The sequence below is a fragment of the Pelophylax lessonae genome, assembly GCF_965119305.1.
Source record: "Pelophylax lessonae genome assembly, chromosome: 2".
NCBI lineage: Eukaryota > Metazoa > Chordata > Amphibia > Anura > Ranidae > Pelophylax > Pelophylax lessonae.
The window spans coordinates 410,779,063-410,798,826 of record NC_138769.1 but is presented as its reverse complement, the minus strand read 5'-3'; the positions used below and the strand labels follow the sequence as shown (position 1 = coordinate 410,798,826).

Sequence of the window (19,764 nt, the reverse complement as noted above, 5' to 3'; positions counted from 1 at the left end):
AAAACTGCGCTCGCTGCTAGAAAATATCAAATGGGATAGAACCCTGGGAACAAAGAACACAGAGGAAAAATGGGAGTGCTTCAAGAGCATAGTTAACAAGGGGATTGACCAGTGCATTCCAAAGGGAAATAAATTTAAAAGAGCGAAATTAAACCCTGGGTGGCTAAACTCAAACCTAACCTAAAAATGCATATTAGTGCTAAAGGAAAGGCTTTCAAAAAATTCAAGGCTGAGGGGTCATTGGCAGCATTTAGGCATTACAAAGAGTGTAATAAGAAATGTAAAGATGAAATCAGGGCGGCTAAAATAGAACACGAGAGACATATAGCGGAAGAGAGTAAAAAGAACCCCAAGAAGTTCTTTAAGTATATAAACAGTAAGAAAGCGAGGTCAGAACACATTGGCCCCATAAAAGATGACAAAGGAAATATGGCCACTGACGACAGGGAAAAGGCGGAAGTGTTAAATGATTTCTTCTCTTCAGTCTTCACAAAAGAATCGGGGGGCTACACGAACCCAGCTTGTAAGGCCAAACCAAACAACACACCTCAGGAAGTGCCGCCATGGCTAACAGAAGATAGACTTAGAACTAAACTTGAGAAACTTAACATAAATAAATCACCGGGACCGGATGGCTTGCACCCGAGGGTTCTTAAAGAGCTCAGCCAGGTGATTGCCAGACCATTATTCTTGATCTTTAAGGATAGTTTACAGACGGGTATGGTGCCAGCAGATTGGAAAAAGGCCAACGTAGTACCAATATTTAAGAAGGGGCCGAGATGTATCCCGGGTAACTATAGACCTGTCAGCCTAACATCTGTAGTCTGCAAGATTTTGGAGGGGATGTTAAGGGACTACATACAAGACTTTAGTAATGAAAACAGTATAATTAGTAGTAATCAGCATGGATTTATGAAAAATCGTTCTTGCCAAACCAATCTATTAACCTTCTATGTTGAAGTGAGCTGCCACCTAGATAAAGGTAAGCCTGTGGATGTGGTGTATCTGGACTTTGCAAAGGCCTTTGACACCGTTCCCCACAAACGCTTACTGTACAAACTAAGGAAGGTAGGTATGGACCATAAGGTGAGTACCTGGATAGAGAACTGGCTCCAGGGGAAAGTCCAGAGGGTGATGATTAATGGGGAATACTCGGATTGGGCGGGTGTGGAAAGTGGGGTCCCCCAGGGTTTGATCCTGGGACCAATCCTGTTTAATTTATTCATAAATGATCTAGAGGAGGGGATATCTAGTACAATCTCAGTATTTGCGGATGATACTAAACTAAGCATGCCAATATCTTCTATGCAGGATGTGGAAACCTTACAAGCGGACCTGAACAAAATAACGGGGTGGGCAACTACATGGCAGATGAGGTTTAATGTTGAAAAATAAAGTAATGTACTTGGGGGCCAGAAACCAGAAAGCAAGCTACTCACTAGGGGGGGGGACCTCTGGGGGAGTCTAGGATGGAAAAAGACTTGGGGGTACTGGTAGACAGCAGGCTTGGCAGTGGCATGCAATGCCAAGCAGCTGCAAGCAAAGCCAACAGAATACTGTGGTGTATAAAAAAGGGGATTCACTCCAGAAATAAAGAGATTCTCCCGCTCTACAAGACTCTGGTCCGGCCACATCTAGAGTATGCTGTCCAGTTCTGGGCACCGGTCCTCAGGAAGGACGTGCTGGAATTGGAAAGAGTCCAGAGAAGGGCAACAAAAATAATTAGGGGAATGGAGGACATCAGCTATGAGGAAAGACTACAAGCACTGAACCTATTCTCTCTAGAGAAGAGACGTTTGAGGGGGGGATATGATATCAATGTACAAATACTGTACTGGCGACCCTAGCATAAGGAACAAACTATTCAGAGTAAGGAAATACAACAAGACGCGTGGCCACCCACTAAACCTAGAGGAAAGGCGGTTTAACCTTAAAATGCGTAAGGGGTTCTTCACTGTAAGAGCAGTAAGGATGTGGAATTCTCTTCCACAAGCAGTCGTATCAGCAGGGAGCATGGATAGTTTCAAAAAACTATTAGATGGGCACCTTAAAGACCACAACATACAGGGGTATACAATGTACGGTTAAAAGCAAACACACACACACACACATCATAGGTTGAACTGGATGGACTGATGTCTTTTTTTAACCTACCTATGTAACTATGTAACCAATGGCGGGGCACCATTCCTCCCGGGAACACCAATGGCGGGGCACCATTCCTCCCGGGAACACCAATGGCGGGGCACCATTCCTCCCGGGAACATCAATGGCGGGGCACTAGATTTCACTTTTGTTATTCCAGATACTGAAATTTATTAAATTTTTTTCTTTGCTGATTCTTGTAAACACGTTTTAGCTATCAACCTTTACAGCCACCCTAATCCCAATTTCCATAGGCTTTGGAATGATCCTTGAGCAATTTTGGGAATAAAATAATTAAAAGTAACATTTGCAGGGCACGTAATGCTCCCAGTACTTTGATACCTTAACTGCTTTTTTAATTAAGCCGCTATATACTGTATAATATGATAATAAATCGGCAAAATCAGCAATAAACAATATATTAGTGAATTGTGTAAATCCTAATGGCAGCTTACACAAAGTGCCTTTCACGAACCACAAACCAAAATTAAACAAAGAATCAATGCAGAGCCAAAAGCCTAAGAAATATATGCCTATCCAGATAAAATAGTTAATATTCCTTAGGTACAATATTATAATAGAAAAATAAGTGAATAAAAATGTCCTTTTAAAGCACATATAGTGGGTCTTTCTATGCTCCCCATTATGGAGTGAAGTACCATTTTATTAGTGGAATTACACTATTATAATTTTTCACATCCTTTGCATATCTCTGGCTGACGTTTTTTATTCACTTATTTTCTATTATAATATTGCACCTTATAAGGAATATTAACTATTTTATCCAGATAAGCATATATTTCTTAGGCTGTTTGGCGCTCTTTATTTAATACTGTATATTATAGTGCAGCTCGGCACTCACGTGATCAGCTGCTGCTTCTCTCCTCGCTCTTCTATCGCTCTCCTCCCTCTCCTCTCACTCTCCTCCCGCAATCTGATTGACTGCAAAGAATCCCTCACTGACGTCAGCAAGAAGGCAGAGAGGAAAGGTGGAGAGAGGGGGCGCCGGTCACGTGGGTGCTGAGCGACGCTCTGAAACACAGTGAGTGTATTCACACAGCAGCTTGTACAGAGGGGACGGCACTGACAGGCAGGGAGGATAGATTACTATAGGAGAAGGAAGCTGGACATGGGGTGGGGGGGAGGGAACTTTTAGTGTTGCTGGAAGTACTCTGGGGTCTCAGCTCAGTCTACAATGATCATAGTACAGGCAACCATACTAAGTCTACGTTTCCACTAGTGCGACTTTAGACAGCCTATTGATTTCATTGGTACCTGTTCCTATCTATGCGACTTTGAAAATCAGCGCCTTTGAAAAGGTACCTGCACTGCTTTGATGAAACTTTTGATGCGACTTTGATCCAGAGAGCGTAAAGTGGAATCAGTCGTATCAGATTCACAATCTAAATTGCAATAGTGGAAACGTAGACCAAAGCTCCGTTTCCACTAGTGCGACTTGTCATGTAACTTTGGACACAGTCGCATGAACAGTCACTTTGATAAGATACATGCACTACCTTAATGCAACTTTTGATGCAACTTTGATCCAGAGTGTAAAGTGGGATCAAAACTGCACTCTAAAGTTGCACTCTAACCTAGTGGCTACGTTTCCACTAGTGAGATTAAGTTCGATTTAGAGTGCAACTTTGAGTGCAGCTTTGATCCAACTTTACACTCTGAATCAAAGTCACATCAAAGTAGTACAGGCACCTTTTTCAAAGTCGTATAGGTGGGAACGGGTGCCATTGGAATAAACGGGCTGTGACTTGTCATGTGACTTTGTGTCCAAAGTCACATGGCAAGTCGCACTAGCGTAAGCTGAGCCTAAAACTCATTACATGTAATGAGCAATAGAAATGGATCTGTATCCTTATAAACTTTCAAAAATGTTGATTTGTACCTTATTTCTTTCAAATATTGCGCCAGTCACGTAACACCCCCCCCCCCCCCCCCCGGCAGCAAATGTAACTTAGCATGCCAAGTTTGACAGTGCTACCTGTTAAAGTTCCCATTTGAAGTCAGTGGGACCACACTGCAACTGCAAAATGCTTGGCTATTTTTTGTGCTGAAATATTTTTCTATACAAAAAAGCCAAAAAACAACGCATTCAGGAGGTGGCAGAATTGCCTCCTGAATTTCCAGAAACCAATGTTCTGCCACCCGCTGAAAAGTGGTCAACCACAGATTGCTTTTCTGAGGGCAGAAGAAAACTGATCCATATTTAAGAGGCCTACAGGCTTTGCTCTATTGTAATTCATGTAACATTACAATCCTTTTTATTCAGCGGTATTGTGTCTTTATGAACACTGTTGTGTTTAATTTCTTTAACGGTGATGCCTTGTGCTGTTTGGGGACATTCCCTTTTGTGTCATTACTGGTCTTGTTTACGTGCCCACTATATGCACGGCAGTCTGCTTAGCTGACAGGTGTCTGACTGGAATGCAGAGAGGATTTCCTGAGCTGGATCACAACACATTCTTAGCTGTGAGGTGGTGACATACTAAAAGCAAGATAAACACTGTAAATGAGGAGTCGGGTCAAATTTGTAGAATGTCAGACTGATTTTCTGTAGGCGACATTACAATATACAATGTCTGTCTGGTTTTTCAAACTGCAAGTTGATCAAATTACACAGGTGCATCTCAAAAATTTTAATATCATCAAAAAGATAATTTATTTCAGTAACTCAATTTAAAAAATGAAACGCTAATAAAATGTAAGGTGTGTTTGGGGAAGGTTTTTGCTAGATGTATGTGCTAATAGAGGGTCTCATCCAAAAGTCAATAAGTAATACGACTGTATGTAATAGGATTTTAAATATCCCTCCAATAAGCACAAATTCCATAACTCCTTTTAAAAAAAAAAAAAAAATACCCATCTTTATTTTAATGAATACAAACATATTAAAAACAGTTTCCTATATATATATATATATATATATATATATATATATATATATATAATTTATTTTTGTACTTTCATATCCTCAATTGTTATCCACCTAGCGGATATAGACCATGGTGGTTGAGTTGAAACGGGCAAGAAATAAGGTTGACGTGTATCACTGGATAACTGCCTTCTCAGGACCTCCTGTTTCTTACATGTGCATAAGAGGATCAACCAACTCTGAAAGCAAAAATATATACTAAATTTACAATACATTTAAGACAAGTTTGAATATATATGTAATAACAAAACCTTTATATAATAACAATCCCCAGAATGGGGGGGGGGGGGGACGAGTGACTTTTGATTTGATTAAACAGTGTACCAACACCAGCAGGTGACATGGCTCCCCAAGTCATCATTGACTGTGGAAACTTCATACTGGAACTCATGCACCTTTGTTTCTGAGCCTCTCCACTCTTCCTCCAGTCTCTGGGACTTTGATTTCCTAATGAAATGCAAAATTTACTTTAATTCAAAAAGAGGACTTTGAACCACTGAGCAACATCTCCCCCAAACTCTTCACAATTGGTCCACTGTGTTTTATCAAGTTCAAAGTCAGCGCAGCCCTCTCTCAGAAAATTCTAGAGCACTTAATGCTTCCCTCTGCTGACTGGCTTGATGGACATGCTGATTTCATTTTCCAGCAGGACTTGGCACTTGCCCACATTGCCAAAAGAGCCAATACCTGGTTTAATCATGATATCACTGTGCTTGATTGACCAGCAAACTCATCTGACCTAAACCCCATAGAGAATCTGTGGGATATTGTCAAGAGGAAAATAAGACACGAGACCCAACCATGCAAACAAGCTGAAGGCAGCTATCAAAGCACCCTCGGCTTCCATAACACATCAGCAGTGCCGCAGGCTGATCGCCTCCATGACACACTGCATTGATGCAGCAATTTATGTGAAAGGAACCCTGACTTTTTTATTGGTCTTATGTAATAAACTTTCTGAGATACTGAATTTTGGGTTGTCACTAGCTGTAAGCCATAATCCTCAAAATGAAAAGAAAGAAATGCTTGAAATATCTCACTCTGTGTGTAATGAATCTATAGAATATTAGTTTTACTTTTTGAAATGAATTACAGAAATAAATGACCGTTTTGATCTAATTTGATCTAATGCTGATGCACCTGTATATATGATAATAGAATATTTTTTTGGATAACCCTGAATTTGTTTTGCCAGATGTTAAAAACTACAGAAGAAATTAAAGTGAAAGTTGATCAAGAAAAATTAATAAAGTGCTTTGAACTCCTTAACTACCTACTCAGAGTCATAAATCAACAGGTATGTATAAAAAAATAATAAATGATTTGACTCTCCTATATGAAATTGTTTTAGTAATACCTTTCTGACTGCAACAATCAAAGACTTCAGTTAGTTTGTTTCTATACCCCTTCGCCGACAAAACTCAAATATGCAGCCTCGGCTTCAGGGGATTGTACTGTAGTGATGCCTGCAGGTAGGGCTGAGCAGCTGCTCGTTTTTTGTTACAAGGAGCAGGTAGAGACGCCTCTTCCCCTTCCCCCTCCCGCCACCATCCACGGCTCGCCTGGGACTCTGATCCCACCTGGAGACCCGAGTGTCCAGCTGGCACATCTGCCGGCTGGATGAAGACCCGAACAAAGCCGAATTCAACTTAGATCGGGTCTCCCATGTAGAAACCCGGAAGTGATGTCATGACATCACTTCCAGGTATTGAAGCCTTAAAGGCGCCAGATTTAAAAGAAAAATTACAATATTCAAAAGCACCAAACTTGGGCGTTTTGAATACTTTGAAGTGCAGAAGAGGGGTTTGGACCCCAGATCCCTCCATAAAAAATACCTGTCACAAAGTATGTGTACATTAATTGTGACAGCAAAAAAGTGATCAACATTTTATTTTTTCTAAAAGGAACAGTGTAAAAAAAATAAAATTTAAATAAGAAATATTTTTGCCTGCATATGTAAATGGTGTTAAAACCACATTATGTGAGATCGCAGCGATCGTTAGAGCAAGAGCACTAAGAGCCAGTTCACACTGCCACGACCATAAGTCGCCCCATGTCGGAGCAACTTTTTACCGCGATTTTACCACGACTTTACCGCGACTTCAGTGCGACTTGTGAATTATTTTGCGCGACTTATATGACAGACGACTTTGTGTTTGGCCAATCAGAATATGATGTGTTGTGACCTAATTCCCCTTTTCTGTTTTTTTTTTTTTTCTCATTGCCCACCAGTGCCACGTATCAGTGTCCACCAGTGCCACTGCCCACCAGTGCCACGTATCAGTGTCCACCAGTGCCACGTATCAGTGTCCACCAGTGCCACGTATCAGTGTCCACCAGTGCCACGTATCAGTGTCCACCAGTGCCACGTATCAGTGTCCACCAGTGCCACGAATCAGTGTCCACCAGTGCCACGAATCAGTGTCCACCAGTGCCACTCACACAGACCAAGCAGAGATAATGGAATATATATACCATTTTATATATATATATATATATATATATATATATATATATATATTCCATTATAGGCATGGCTGCAATGTGGGGAATGCCTGGCTAATCTTTCTTCTTCCTGGAAAGTCTGATAACAAGTCGTGTCAATTAAGAGAAGGAGGCGACTCCCATTGACAAGTCGGATCACAGGTCGCCTCAAAGTAGTACAGGACCCTTTTCTGAAGTCGGAGCGACTTCAGTAGTGCCAATTAAGATGGCACTGATTGATTAACATTGCTTTTGTTATGTCAAGCGACCTGGGGCTACACAAGTCGCCTCACAAGTCGTGCTAGTGTGAATGGGCTCTAAATCTAGCACAAGACCTCCTCTGTAACTCTAAACAAATATGAATAACCGGTAAAAAAATTTTTAAAGCGTCGCCTATGGAGAATTTAATGTACTGTAGTTTGTGGCCATTCCACGAGTGTGCACAATTTTAAAGCATGACATGTTATATATCTGTTTACTCAGTAACATCATCTTTCACATTATACAACAAAATTGGGTTAACTCTGTTTATTTATTTTTTTAATTCATGAAAGTGTGTCTTTCAAAAAAAATTAATTTGAAAGACCTCTGTGCAAATACCGTGTGACATAAAATATTGCAATGATCGCCATTTTATTCTCCAGGGTCTCTGCTAAAAAATCTATATTGTTTGGGAGTTCTAAGTAATTTTCTAGCAAAAAAATACTGATTTTAACATGCAAGCAACAAATGTCAGAAAAAGGCTTAGGCACGAAGGGGTATTAAAGTTTTGTTTTTGTTTGTTTGATTTTTTTTTTTTTTAACAAACATGTTATACTTGCCTGCTCTGTGCAGTGGTTTGGCACAGAGCAGCTCCGATCCTCTTCTTTTCGGGTCCCCCGCTGGCGCTTCTGGCTTGTTCCCCTCAAGCAATGCCCCCCAGAGAAAGCTGCTTGCCCTTTGGGCAACGACACGTGCACGCTCCCCAGCCGCTGCTTCATGCGTCTATTAGACACACAGTTCTGCGGCTTGGCCCCCCTCACAGCGGTCACATGATCAGGAGAAGGTTAAAACTGCTGGCATTTTTTTTTTGCCCAATTGTATTTCATGTAAGAGCTTTTCCTTTATTTTCCATCCTCAACGGGAAGTGTGAGGATATTGTTGCAATGTGAGGGAAATCTCCACTTAGGAGGTTCTCGCAGAAACAAGTGTCCCTGTTGGATGATTTTTTTCTCTATTCTTGTTCTGGTGGCAGCTCAAAATGATGTTTTGTTTCCAGTGACATTGGTGATCAGGGCAGTTGGAAAGCATGAATTTCCCTAAAACTAACATAGACCGCAATAAAAATCTGATTGTGGTTCTAAATTGCCATTATTCTTTCCATATCTAAGAAGAAAAAAAACTCTTTAGTTATACTTTATTTAGGAAACTAATCGAAGTCGTGTTTTTGAATTGCGAAAACTACACAGTGTGACAAATTAATGTAATCTATAATACAATGAGATTTACTAAACAAACCATTGGTGAGGGCTTAGTTTTAATTCCCATTGAAGTGGCAATGTAATAGTTAGTTTAGAGTTAACAAGTTGTAGGGTGAACTAATTACTAGAGAACCACCAAGCATAGATGAATCTGTGAGATGACTGGTTATCTTGAATTTATTTCTGTGACCACAGCATTTGTGTATTTGACATTAGATGTGGTTCCACAGCTTTGAACAGTATGGGTTTGCCTGGAGAGAGCTGGTCTTGGCTGCTTGGCCAGCCCCTGCTGTTATTAATATACAGGATTTATATAGCGCCAACAGTTTGTGCAGCGCTTAACAAAATGAAGGCAGACATTACAGTTACAATACAATTTGGTACAAAAGGAATCAGAGGGCCCTGCTTGTTAGAGTTTACGATCTAAAAGGGAGGGTCAATTGATACAAAAGGAATAGCTGTGGGGGTGAGCTGATGGAGAAAGTGAAAGTGTTATTAGTTAGTAGCCGGGTAGGCTTCTTTAAAGAGCAGGGTTTTCAGGGATCGTCTAAAGATGGATAGATTAGGGGACAGTCGGACAGATTGGGGTAGAGTGTTCCAAAGAATGGGAGAAGCTCTGGAGAAATCCTGGAGGCGAGCATGGGAAGAGATGACAAGGGAGCTAGAGAGCAGGTCGTCTTGGGAGGACCGAAGAGAGTGGCTTGGTTGATATTTTGAGATCAGGTTAGTAATGTAGCTGGGGGCAGAGTTGTGGATGGCATTGTAAACTATTGTTTGAATTTAATTCGTTGGGTGAGTGAAAGCCAGTGAAGGGATTGGCAGAGTGGGGTGGAGGACACTGAATGGTTGGTAAGGTGGATAAGTCTTGCAGCAGCATTCATTATGGACTGAAGAGGGGATAATCTATGTAAAGGTAATCCAATGAGGAGGGAGTTGCAGTAGTCGAGGCGAGAGATAACCAGGGCGTGAATTAAAAGCTTGGTGGTGTCATTGGTTAAAAAGGGCCGTATTCTAGCGATGTTGCGGAGGTTAAGGCAGCATGATTTGGACAGGGATTGGATGTGAGCCTGAAAGGACAGTGCAGAGTCCAGGGTTACTCCTAGCACCCTGGCATGTGTGGAAGGACTGATAGTTGTTTCATTGATCTTTCATTTGCGGTTTGTCTATGATTGATGTTGCATTCCTAATCCTGATTCCTTCTTGGTTTGAAAGTGACATGCATACTCTGTTTTCAGTCACTGTGTATTTTGATGTCTTTATGATGTTTGCACATCTTGCTAAACATTTAAATCTGAACTCCGGGCACGTGTGGAACATGCAGCATTATCAAGCTTCTCTGTTGATGACATGCATACCAGTTTTCAGGATTGAAAGTGGCAGTCCTGTGACAGACCACTTTCACGCCACTTTACATTGGGGCATGGGCAAGTTTTTCCTGGATTGCTATGTCACTGCTACGCGATGTTAGATGTGTTGCAGGGACTGGATTTTTCTGGATTCTTTTCACTCACGCTACATGTTCTTCTTTATAAATAGGTGGACACTGCAAAGTATAACAAATGATAGAAATATCAGCGCTTCTCCCTAACTGATAGCAGCTGAACACTAGACAGGCACAGAAACAAACCTGGGTAGCAAAGATAAAAAACAATAGGCAGTGCAGCGCTCTCTAAAAGCTAAAATCGAATAAAATGAACAACAATAAAATCAATAGTAAATGCACAGTCCATCTAAAAGAAACTGATAAGAGATCAGGTAAAAGGTCAAAAAGGTGTGATAGTCCTTAAAGTGCAAGAATTCCCAATGTATTCCAACGGAGCCAGGTGCAGACAGCAGGAAAAACACCACACACTCCCTCCACCTTCCAGAGTGGCCTCTCACCTCAATAGATATAATACGGGCATTGCACACATGAACAGATCACTGACTCCGACCTCTTGTTAATCCTCTCAGTGGTCAATGATGGAAAAGACAATCTCCAGTCAGCATGAACCTGCTCCACTTAGAACTAAACACTCCTGTATGTCTCCCCAATGACAGGGTAAGAAAGGAAAGAGATACCAGGATAGTGTAATATTGTCTTTAATCTGGCTAAAAACATATGACAAAGTAGCCTCTTACTTGAAAAAATGGACATCGGGCATTAACAGCAAACAGACCGGGACAGCGAGGCAGACTCGGTGTCACTCGGTCTCCTCCGTGCCAGCGGGTGACGTCAGCCCACCAGCGCTTCCTCAGCTTTGCCGTGGGTGAGGGGCACTATCCGTTTGAGGCGTTAACCTTTTGGTCTTGCCTCCGCTCCTCGTGTATTCACAAAGATTTTGTCCCCGGTGCTAGCATTGCTGCGTCAGTGGGGGATAGCAGTACTGGGGTATATGGACGATCTGCTTTTGCGAGCAGAGTCTTCCACTGCTCTTTTGGCCAATTTGGAGATTACTCTGCGAACTCTGAGGGAATTCGGTTGGATTCTGAATCTTCAGAAATCTGCTCTGGACGCTGGACTCTGCCTCAGACAAAAATTGCAGGAGGCAATGCCGCTTATGCTGTCAAGCAGATGGTCATCTCTTCGGACTTGCATACGGATGCCTGACCTGATGGTGTCTACCTTCGAGGCAGTTCCCTTTGCACAGTTCCATGAGATCGCACAAGATCTCTGCAAAAGGAGATCCTAGTGAAATGGAACAAGGATCCTTAGTCTCTAGACAATCTGATTCTGTTGAGCCGGGTCCCTGGTTTGGTGGGTTCAATCTCCAGCACTTCGTCAGGGAAAATAATTTCTTCCCCTGTCCCGGACGGTTGTCACCACGGACGCCAGCCCGGGTGGGGCGGCGTCCTCAGCACAGTGTGTGTTAAGGGGGTCTTGGACTCAAAGAGTCCAGGCTACCGATCGATGTACTGGAGCTCCGAGCGATCAGACTTTGGCTCTTTGGACAAGTCGTCTCCAGGGGTGTCTGGTACGGCTGTGGCCTATGTCAATCACCAAGGGGGCACAAGAAGTGAGAAGGGAAAGATGAAATCCCAGCACCAGCTTCAGTGTGAAAAGTGCAACACACCACAACACAGTGCCAACCAAATCTTACTAAAGGGACAGAAGTGATCAGCATGTTGATACAATGTCGTTAACCACTTCAGATTACCTCAGTTGACAGGCGTTTGACCAGGGGGGAATGGTCACTTCATCCGTGTCATGTCTCCGGTCGGAAACTCTCGAGGTGGATCTGTTTGCCTCTCGCCTCAACAGGAAAGTGCAGAGGTTTGTGGCACGGTCTCGGGATCCTCTGGCCAATGCCACAGACGTATTAGTGGCTCCTTGGCGTCATTATCGTCTGATTTACGCTCCTCCTCTCAAGCTTCTGCAGAGACTCCTACGCAGGATCGAGGCAGAAGGGATTCCGGTCATCCTAGTGGCTCCAGACTGGCCTCCCTGGTCTTAGTACACCGATCTGGTACAGCTTGTCGTTGATGCCCCTTGGAAACATCCTTTCAGGGAAAATCTGCTGTCCCAAGGGCCAATCTTCCATCCTGCTTTACAGTTGCTGGCTTTGACGGCTTGGCTGTTTAGTCTGTGATTCCTATGCTGTTTAATGCTAGAAAGTCTATTTCTAGGAAGATTTGCCATCCTACTTGAAAGATGTACATTGCATGGTGTGAATTCCTCAGGGTTCACCCTCGCTTCTTTTTTCGGTGACTCGGATCTTGGCTTTCCTCCGAGGGGTTGACCAGCACCTGGCCTTGAGTACCGTCAAGGGCCAGGTCTTGGCCTTGGCGGTTTTCTTTCAAGACCGTTTGCCACACATTCCTTGGTGCATACCTTTTATCCAGGGAGTGAGACACTTGGTTCTTCCAGTGCAGTCTCCGTTGCTGCCGTGGGACCTCAATTTTGGGTGGTCAGTTCTCCAGAAGCCTCCCTTTGAACATATTTGGGAGGTTCCCCTGCTTACGTTATCCCAGAAGGTGGCCTTTTTGGTGGCTCACTTCTGCGTGCAGGGTGTCGGAGCTGGTGGCGCTGTCTTGTCGTTCACCTTACCTGATGGTTCACAAGGATAAGGTGGTTTTTTGTCCATGTCCGTCCTTCTTTCCGAAGGTCATCTCTGATTTTCATTTGAACGGAGACATTGTGTTTCCTTCCCTGTGTCCCAGGCCTAAGCATCCTAAGGAAGTTGCTTTGCATTCCCTGGATGTGGTTTGGGCAATAAGGGTGTACCTGGCAGCTAGGGAGTCTTTTAGAAAGTCAGACTCACTATTTGTCCTCACTGATGGACCTTTCAAAGGGCTGGCTGCTTCCGCTGCGACCATTTGCAGATGGATCAGACAGACTGTGGTTCAGGCTTATTCCATTAATGGTCAGGTTCCTCCTTTCCCTGTTAAGGTGCACTCCACTCGGGCGCTTAGTGCCTCCTGTCATCAGACATCAATGCTGCGGGTTTGTAAGGCGGGTACCTGGTCGTCTGTGCACACATTCACAATGTTTAAGGTGGATGCATTGGCATCTACAGATGCTTCCTTTGGCCGCAAGGTTTTGCAGGCTGCTGTTTAGAGGACTTGTCCTCTTTAAGGGTGTTCTATTTTTTTTTCAGATGAGCTCCAGTTGATAGTTGAGCTCCATGATTCCTGGTTGAATATGTTAAGCTTTGGTGAAGGTTGTTTTTTTTTTTTTTTTTTCTTACTAATCCCACCCCTCATGTTTGACACTGCTTTGGGACGTCCCATATAGTCCTGAAGATGAGGAGCTGTGTCCCATCGATGAACGAAAGAGAAAATGGGACTTTTGACTTACTGTAAAATCCATTTCTCTGATGTTCATTGACGGAGACAGCACCCGACCTTCTATGGAGTTGGGTTTTTCCTCTTCTGACACTGCTTGTAACAAAACTGAATACCTATAGCAGAGAGTTGGAGTATACCCCCTGGGATTACCCCATAGACGTAGTTACATTTTTGTCTGCCTAGTGTCCTACTCCTGTAGGGGGCAGTATAACCCATATAGTCATGAAGATGAGGAGCTGTCTGTAAATGAACATCAGAAAAATTGTTTTTTTACGGCAAGTCAAAGTTCCCATTTTCATAAGCATTTTAAATTGGTGTAAGGCTATACACACACAACTAAAAGATATTGAGAGATGTCCATGCAGTTTTGGGAAGAGGAGTGGAGATTGGATCCTGTTCCTGTCTGCAGCTCTACATGTTTTGAGATGTTACTAAACATTCTGTATGCAGACATCCTACATGTGCTGTATGTTTGACACAAGATTTCTGTAGCTGATATGTATCTGTGAAGTACAAAAATGGGATACACAAGCTTCCCATCCCACCTTCACTAAGGTATATTTTGGAAATACTGCTGTCTGCTTTCAAAGTTGCCTTTAAAAAACATTGTGTTTTCAATTGCAGAAACTTGAAATTAGTTTGGAGAACCTCCTTCCTGTCCTCCAAGATCTAAACCAAAAAGAGGGATTTGGAAAAACAGTAAGAGTGGAAGACATGTATTGGAACGTGATGAAGTTACTTGGATTTATGTATGTATTTGCGTTGTGCATTGTTTTACTTTCAAATGTACAAAAGCATACAGTGGTGCTGTAGTAAAGACAGAGCTTGTGTAAGGGCTTGTTCACACCATATCCGTTGAGCTGCACTTTAGTGCTTGCCACCGAATATGTATAGAAAACAATTGTTTTCTATGTGCCCTGTTCAACATACATGTGTGGTGTGCAGTAAAGCGAAGCTCAACCGATATGGTGCAAACTACCCTTTAAGGAGAAGAGCTTCTTCCTTCTCCAAACTTATATTGACACATTCGAAAACTGCTTTACTGTGTAAAGAGATACTTAACCACTTGCCGACCGCCGCACGACTATCTACGTCGGCGGTCAGCCCCTCACAGGCAAACTAACGTAGGGCTACGTTGCTTGCTTGTGAGGGTCTAGGGAGCGAGCGCGCGCCCCCGGAGGCGCGCTCCCGCGTGGTCACGGACCCCCCCCCCCGCGCGTGTGACCAGCGGACCCGATGTCCGCCGGCCACTCGGCGATCGGCGGGGGAGAGGGAGAATGTCAGGCAGCTTGTGTAAACAAACTGCCTGTCATTCTCCTCGCTGCAAAGACACTGATAAAACGGATCTGGTATGTAGATCCGTTGATCAGTGTCCTTACAGCTAGAGCCACAGCCAATCACAGTAGAAACCACGCCCCTAGGGACACACACAGCCCCTCCCTTCCAAATAAAGTTAACCCCTTCACTACCAGTGTATTTTTACAGTAACAGTGCATATGTATAGCACTGATTACTGTAGAAATGTCACTGGTAACCCCAAAAGTGTCAAAAATGTCAGTCAAGGGTCCGATCTGTCCGCCGCAATGTCGCAGTACCGCAAAAAAAATCGCAGATCGCCGCCATTACGCGTTAAAAAAAAAAACAACAAAAATGACAATCTTTCCCTTTGTTAGTAAACGCGATAACTTTTGCGCAAACCAATCAAAATACGCTTTTTGCGATTTTTTTTTTTACCAAACATAGGTAGCATAAAACAAATTGGCCGAAAATTTTTAAAAATTTTGATTTTTACATTTTTTTTGGGGGGAATTTCATATAAAAAAATGTGAAAAATATTGCTATTTTTGCAAAATTGACGCTCTTTTTTTGTTTATAGCGCGTGATCAAAAAATCGCACAGGTGATCAAATACCACCAAAAGAAAGCTCTGTTTGTGGGAAAAAAAGGACGTCAAATTCGTTTAGGTACAGCGTCGCACGACCGCGCAATTGTGCGTTAAATTCACGCAGTGCCGAATCGCAAAATACCCCCTGGTCGGAATGGGGGTAAAATCTTCCGGGGCTTAAGTGGTTAATGCTGTAAATAGACTTTAAACACTGTAGCTTTGGGATGTTAAGCGAACTTTATAAAATATAAACCATATGCAGCACTAAAATGCTAAAAGTGCAATGAAACTAAAATTGTCTCTCAGCCCAATGCATTTCTAAATGTATAAAACATATATACAGTATACACAACTATACATTTGTTACATATTTATATATTCATTAGGCTGAGAGATGGCATTTTAGTTGCGTTTTCAACATTATTTTAGGGCTGCATGTCTTCAATATTTTATTTCACGTTGCAGTGGGTTAATAAAGGATAAGTTCACCTTTTTGAACATGCGGGGCTCCGCCTGAACATGTCATTTATTCACAGTCCTCTTTGAATGAGAAACTATAAGCCCTCAAAGCCTTAGCTGCCGTCGGCTTGTAGTTCAAATGAACTACTATTACGCTATTGACATTCTGGTAGTTAATTTTTCCTGTCATTTTTCCTGTCAGTGTGCATCTGCTTGCATGTACGAGCAGATAGACACACTGAGAAGTCTGTAGGAGCCTTGCATGGCACCTGCGATCTGCTGATCACAGTTGCAAAGCTTTCCAGGCTCCAAGTAAAAAAATAATAAATGCACTTTTTTTCCCAGCAAAAAGATGTGCATTTATTATTATTATTATTATTATTATTATTATTATTATTATTATTTTTATTTATTTATTTTTTTTTTAAAAGGTGAACTTATCCTTTAACATCACGTGCTGACTGGCTTTTTTTTTTTTTTTTTTTTATTTGTTTTCGCATATAATATTTTAGCCTATCTTCTGTTGGCCCAGTTTAAACTTTTGACAAATTTTGTATGGTATGAAAGCTATTATTCATTCAGAGAAATTGAGAGGCAATAAAACTGAGGGGCAATAAAAACTTTAGAGGTTATAAACCTTTCCCACTTTAAAATGAAATCACATTTTTGGCTTAGCTTTTACTCTAATCAAAATTCATTTTGATAGTAAAAAAAAAGTAAGAGCTTGCAAGTGGCCTAATAACTTTTTTTTTTTTTACTTTTATTTTCCCATAATTGTAGGCGGCCTAAAAAGGAAAAGACAAAAGTAGTACCTGTGGATGTTTCTGAAGGAAGTACCTTGCCAAAAAAAAAGAAGGGTGTCCTACCAGAGAGCAAGAAACGCAAGAACCGGAAGAAGGGCAAAGCTAGAGAGGAACACAATCCGAATTCTACAGCTAACAAAGAGGAGAACTCCGAAGAAAAGCAGCCAGGAACTAAATCTAAGAAAAAGAAGAGGAAGAGAAAGAAGGCAGGACAACAAGAAGGTGGAGCAAATGAGAACTTGGGAGCACCAGTAATAAAGAAAAATAAAATTAATGAAGATAAGGGCAAAGTGGACATTGCAAAACTTGAAAAGGCAAAGAAGAAAAAGAAACCAAAGAAGCCCATCAACAGCTAGTTTCACTTACCTATATTTCTACTACAGACTGATTTTTTGCAGATCTTGTACAGGATTTGTAGTGTATTTTTTTTTTTTTTTTTTAACCTTGATTCATTTTAGCTATTCCTGTTTTCATTAAAAGCCAGCTATGATGAACGTGGATATGAAAATGTTCAGTATGCTGTGGTTATGTATACTTTATAAATTTTAAAACAGGCTGCCATGAATGTAAAAAACACAAGGGGGAGTAGTTATGCTTTGTTGCCTTCTATATGTTACAGCTTACAGTAGTAACATTGTTCTATAAAGGTTTTTACATGCAATGTCAAAATGTACTTACAAATTCCAGATATTACATTTTCAGCATCCTTGTTATCTGAGCTAAAAAGCAAAGTAGTAGTCTGAGTGGGAAGTTTTTTTGTGATAATACTGTTAGTAATATTTTAAGTAAACTGAAGAATGAGAATGGCATATTGACCTCCTTTGTTTAACCCTTTGGCGCTTTAAGGACTTGTGAATTTGGGGGGGCTTGTGACCACCGTGATTGGCTGTCATGGTGGTCACATGATTGGGAGCTTTTTGTGAGGCGCCGGGGGGGCTTTTGGCGCAGCTCTATCGTCGCTCATGCCGTAGCTATGTGGCCGTTCAGGATCATGGCCTGGCTGCCAGGAGGCTGCATATTTGTGTGCACTTGGCACCTAGGAGTTGAATATCCTTGGTTTTGTTTGAGCATAGTGGAAGATCTTGGCTTGGTCTGTGAAAAAGATCAAGTGTTTGTAGCCATTATATAGAATATTGTTATTTTTTGATGTTACACACTGGAATTCATCTTGCTTACAAAGTGTCATACCTGAAGCTGCATTTCTGATAATGTTTAGCGCTAGCAGTCCTAATCATTTATATAGAGCACAGCTCCAGGAAATGTTCATAAAAGCATCAGCCAAGAGTGGAGGAGACCTCATCTTTATCTGCTCATCACTGCCAGTGAATTATGCTTAAGTCTAGGAAGCATGTAGATCCTTTAATATAATTCTGTATGCAGAGGCCCCTTTCTATGCACATCGTCTTCCCCCAGCTCTCAGCACATTGAGAAATAGCTGAAAAAGTACATTTGCAAACATTCTTTATTTGCCAGGGTAATGGTAAATAAGCTTAGGTGTATTGAAGTGCTCTTATTTTTTTTTGAAGTGTCTCTTAGGGTATCTAGATGTTCACTTCCCCACACAATCTTAGCATGTGACTAATGGAAACATTTAATATGTTCAAGTTCATTTTTGTGTGGAGCAGTGTAGACTGATTTGGAATGCATTTGAATTTTTACCTGACATTTATGGAACAGTGTTTGCTTGCATTTATTGCTACATTTGCTGTGCTTTACATTTTGGTTTCACAAAGTTTTAAGAAAGAAGTGCACAACATTCAAACAATGGTTATAGTTACCATGAAGGGGCCAAAGGGTCACTGGACATTTCTACATTGTAGATGAGTAAGTAGCATCAAAAATAAGTGGGTTATGTATAGCTGAAGTTTAGTATCTTGTTTTGGGCAACAGTACCAAACAATTGTGCATTTCCCATTACTTGCAGGCTTCTGCTTCTGGTACATATCTTCCTGCTTTGTTTCCTTCACTGATGCTGGATACTGCCCTTTGCAGGGAATTCCCTTCAGTGTATCCATATAACCCTGCCCATTATGTGACACTTCTATCAAGATATTACTTTTTTTTTTTTTTTGCCTCAAGGCTCATTAACAGTTCCCGGAGTGATTAGTCTTATTACATCAGGGCCAGTCTGTAATTTTTGCTTTGGAGACCGATTCCTGCATTTTGGCACTAACCATGGCAAGTGGTACAACAAATGAGTTGGCTGCAGGGTGCCTTACATGTCTAGGATTGTGGTCCATTTCTATGGCACCCAGAACCCAAACACCCCTTTGAGGGGTATGCCCACCATGACTGCCAAAGCATGGACCCTGGACAGATCAGCGATGTGGACAAAAGATGGGGTTTCCCTGTAAATTACATACTGGTTCCTTGGCTCTAAATGTCCTGTTAGATCATTAGTATACACTACATATATCCTAAAAGACACTGCAGTGCTAAGCACACAAACTTTTCTTCAAGGTACTAGGTGATGGGGGTCATATACAGATTTTGTGTTTTTCCTTCCTTTGCTCATTTTATCCAGCCTTCAGGTAACATTTACCTATTTAAATTTGGTCTTTATTGACAGACGCAGTTCTCTCTGATGCCTATCAGTAGGGTAATACTGCCCCCTACAGGAGTAGGACACTAGGCAGAAAAAAAGTTCTGGCTACGCCTATGGGCAGTCCCAGAGGGTACACCCTCTCTTCCTGCATAGGATGTCAGTTTTATTCTGCCTAGTTAGGAGTAAGGACCTAGTTCCTTGCTGGGATCTTTGGTCCTGGCATATAAAGTATTTTTTTATGTAGATTTTTTTTCTTGACCTTCCTTCAAC

The 19,764-nt window shown here is 41.8% G+C and overlaps 1 protein-coding gene across 1 annotated transcript in view; it reads left to right on the top strand.

Moving 5' to 3' along the window:
- Positions 1–17,383, top strand: part of MYBBP1A (MYB binding protein 1a) — a gene marked incomplete at its 5' end in the record, with an annotated part of 97,473 nt that extends 80,090 nt beyond the window's left edge. The window contains 3 exons of the mRNA XM_082246192.1: positions 6,288–6,389; positions 14,428–14,552; positions 16,927–17,383. Coding sequence (XP_082102318.1) covers positions 6,288–6,389; positions 14,428–14,552; positions 16,927–17,305 — 606 coding nt within the window. The 3' untranslated portion in view covers positions 17,306–17,383. The remainder of the gene's footprint in view (positions 1–6,287; positions 6,390–14,427; positions 14,553–16,926) is intronic.
- Between the last annotated feature and the right edge of the window lie 2,381 nt (positions 17,384–19,764).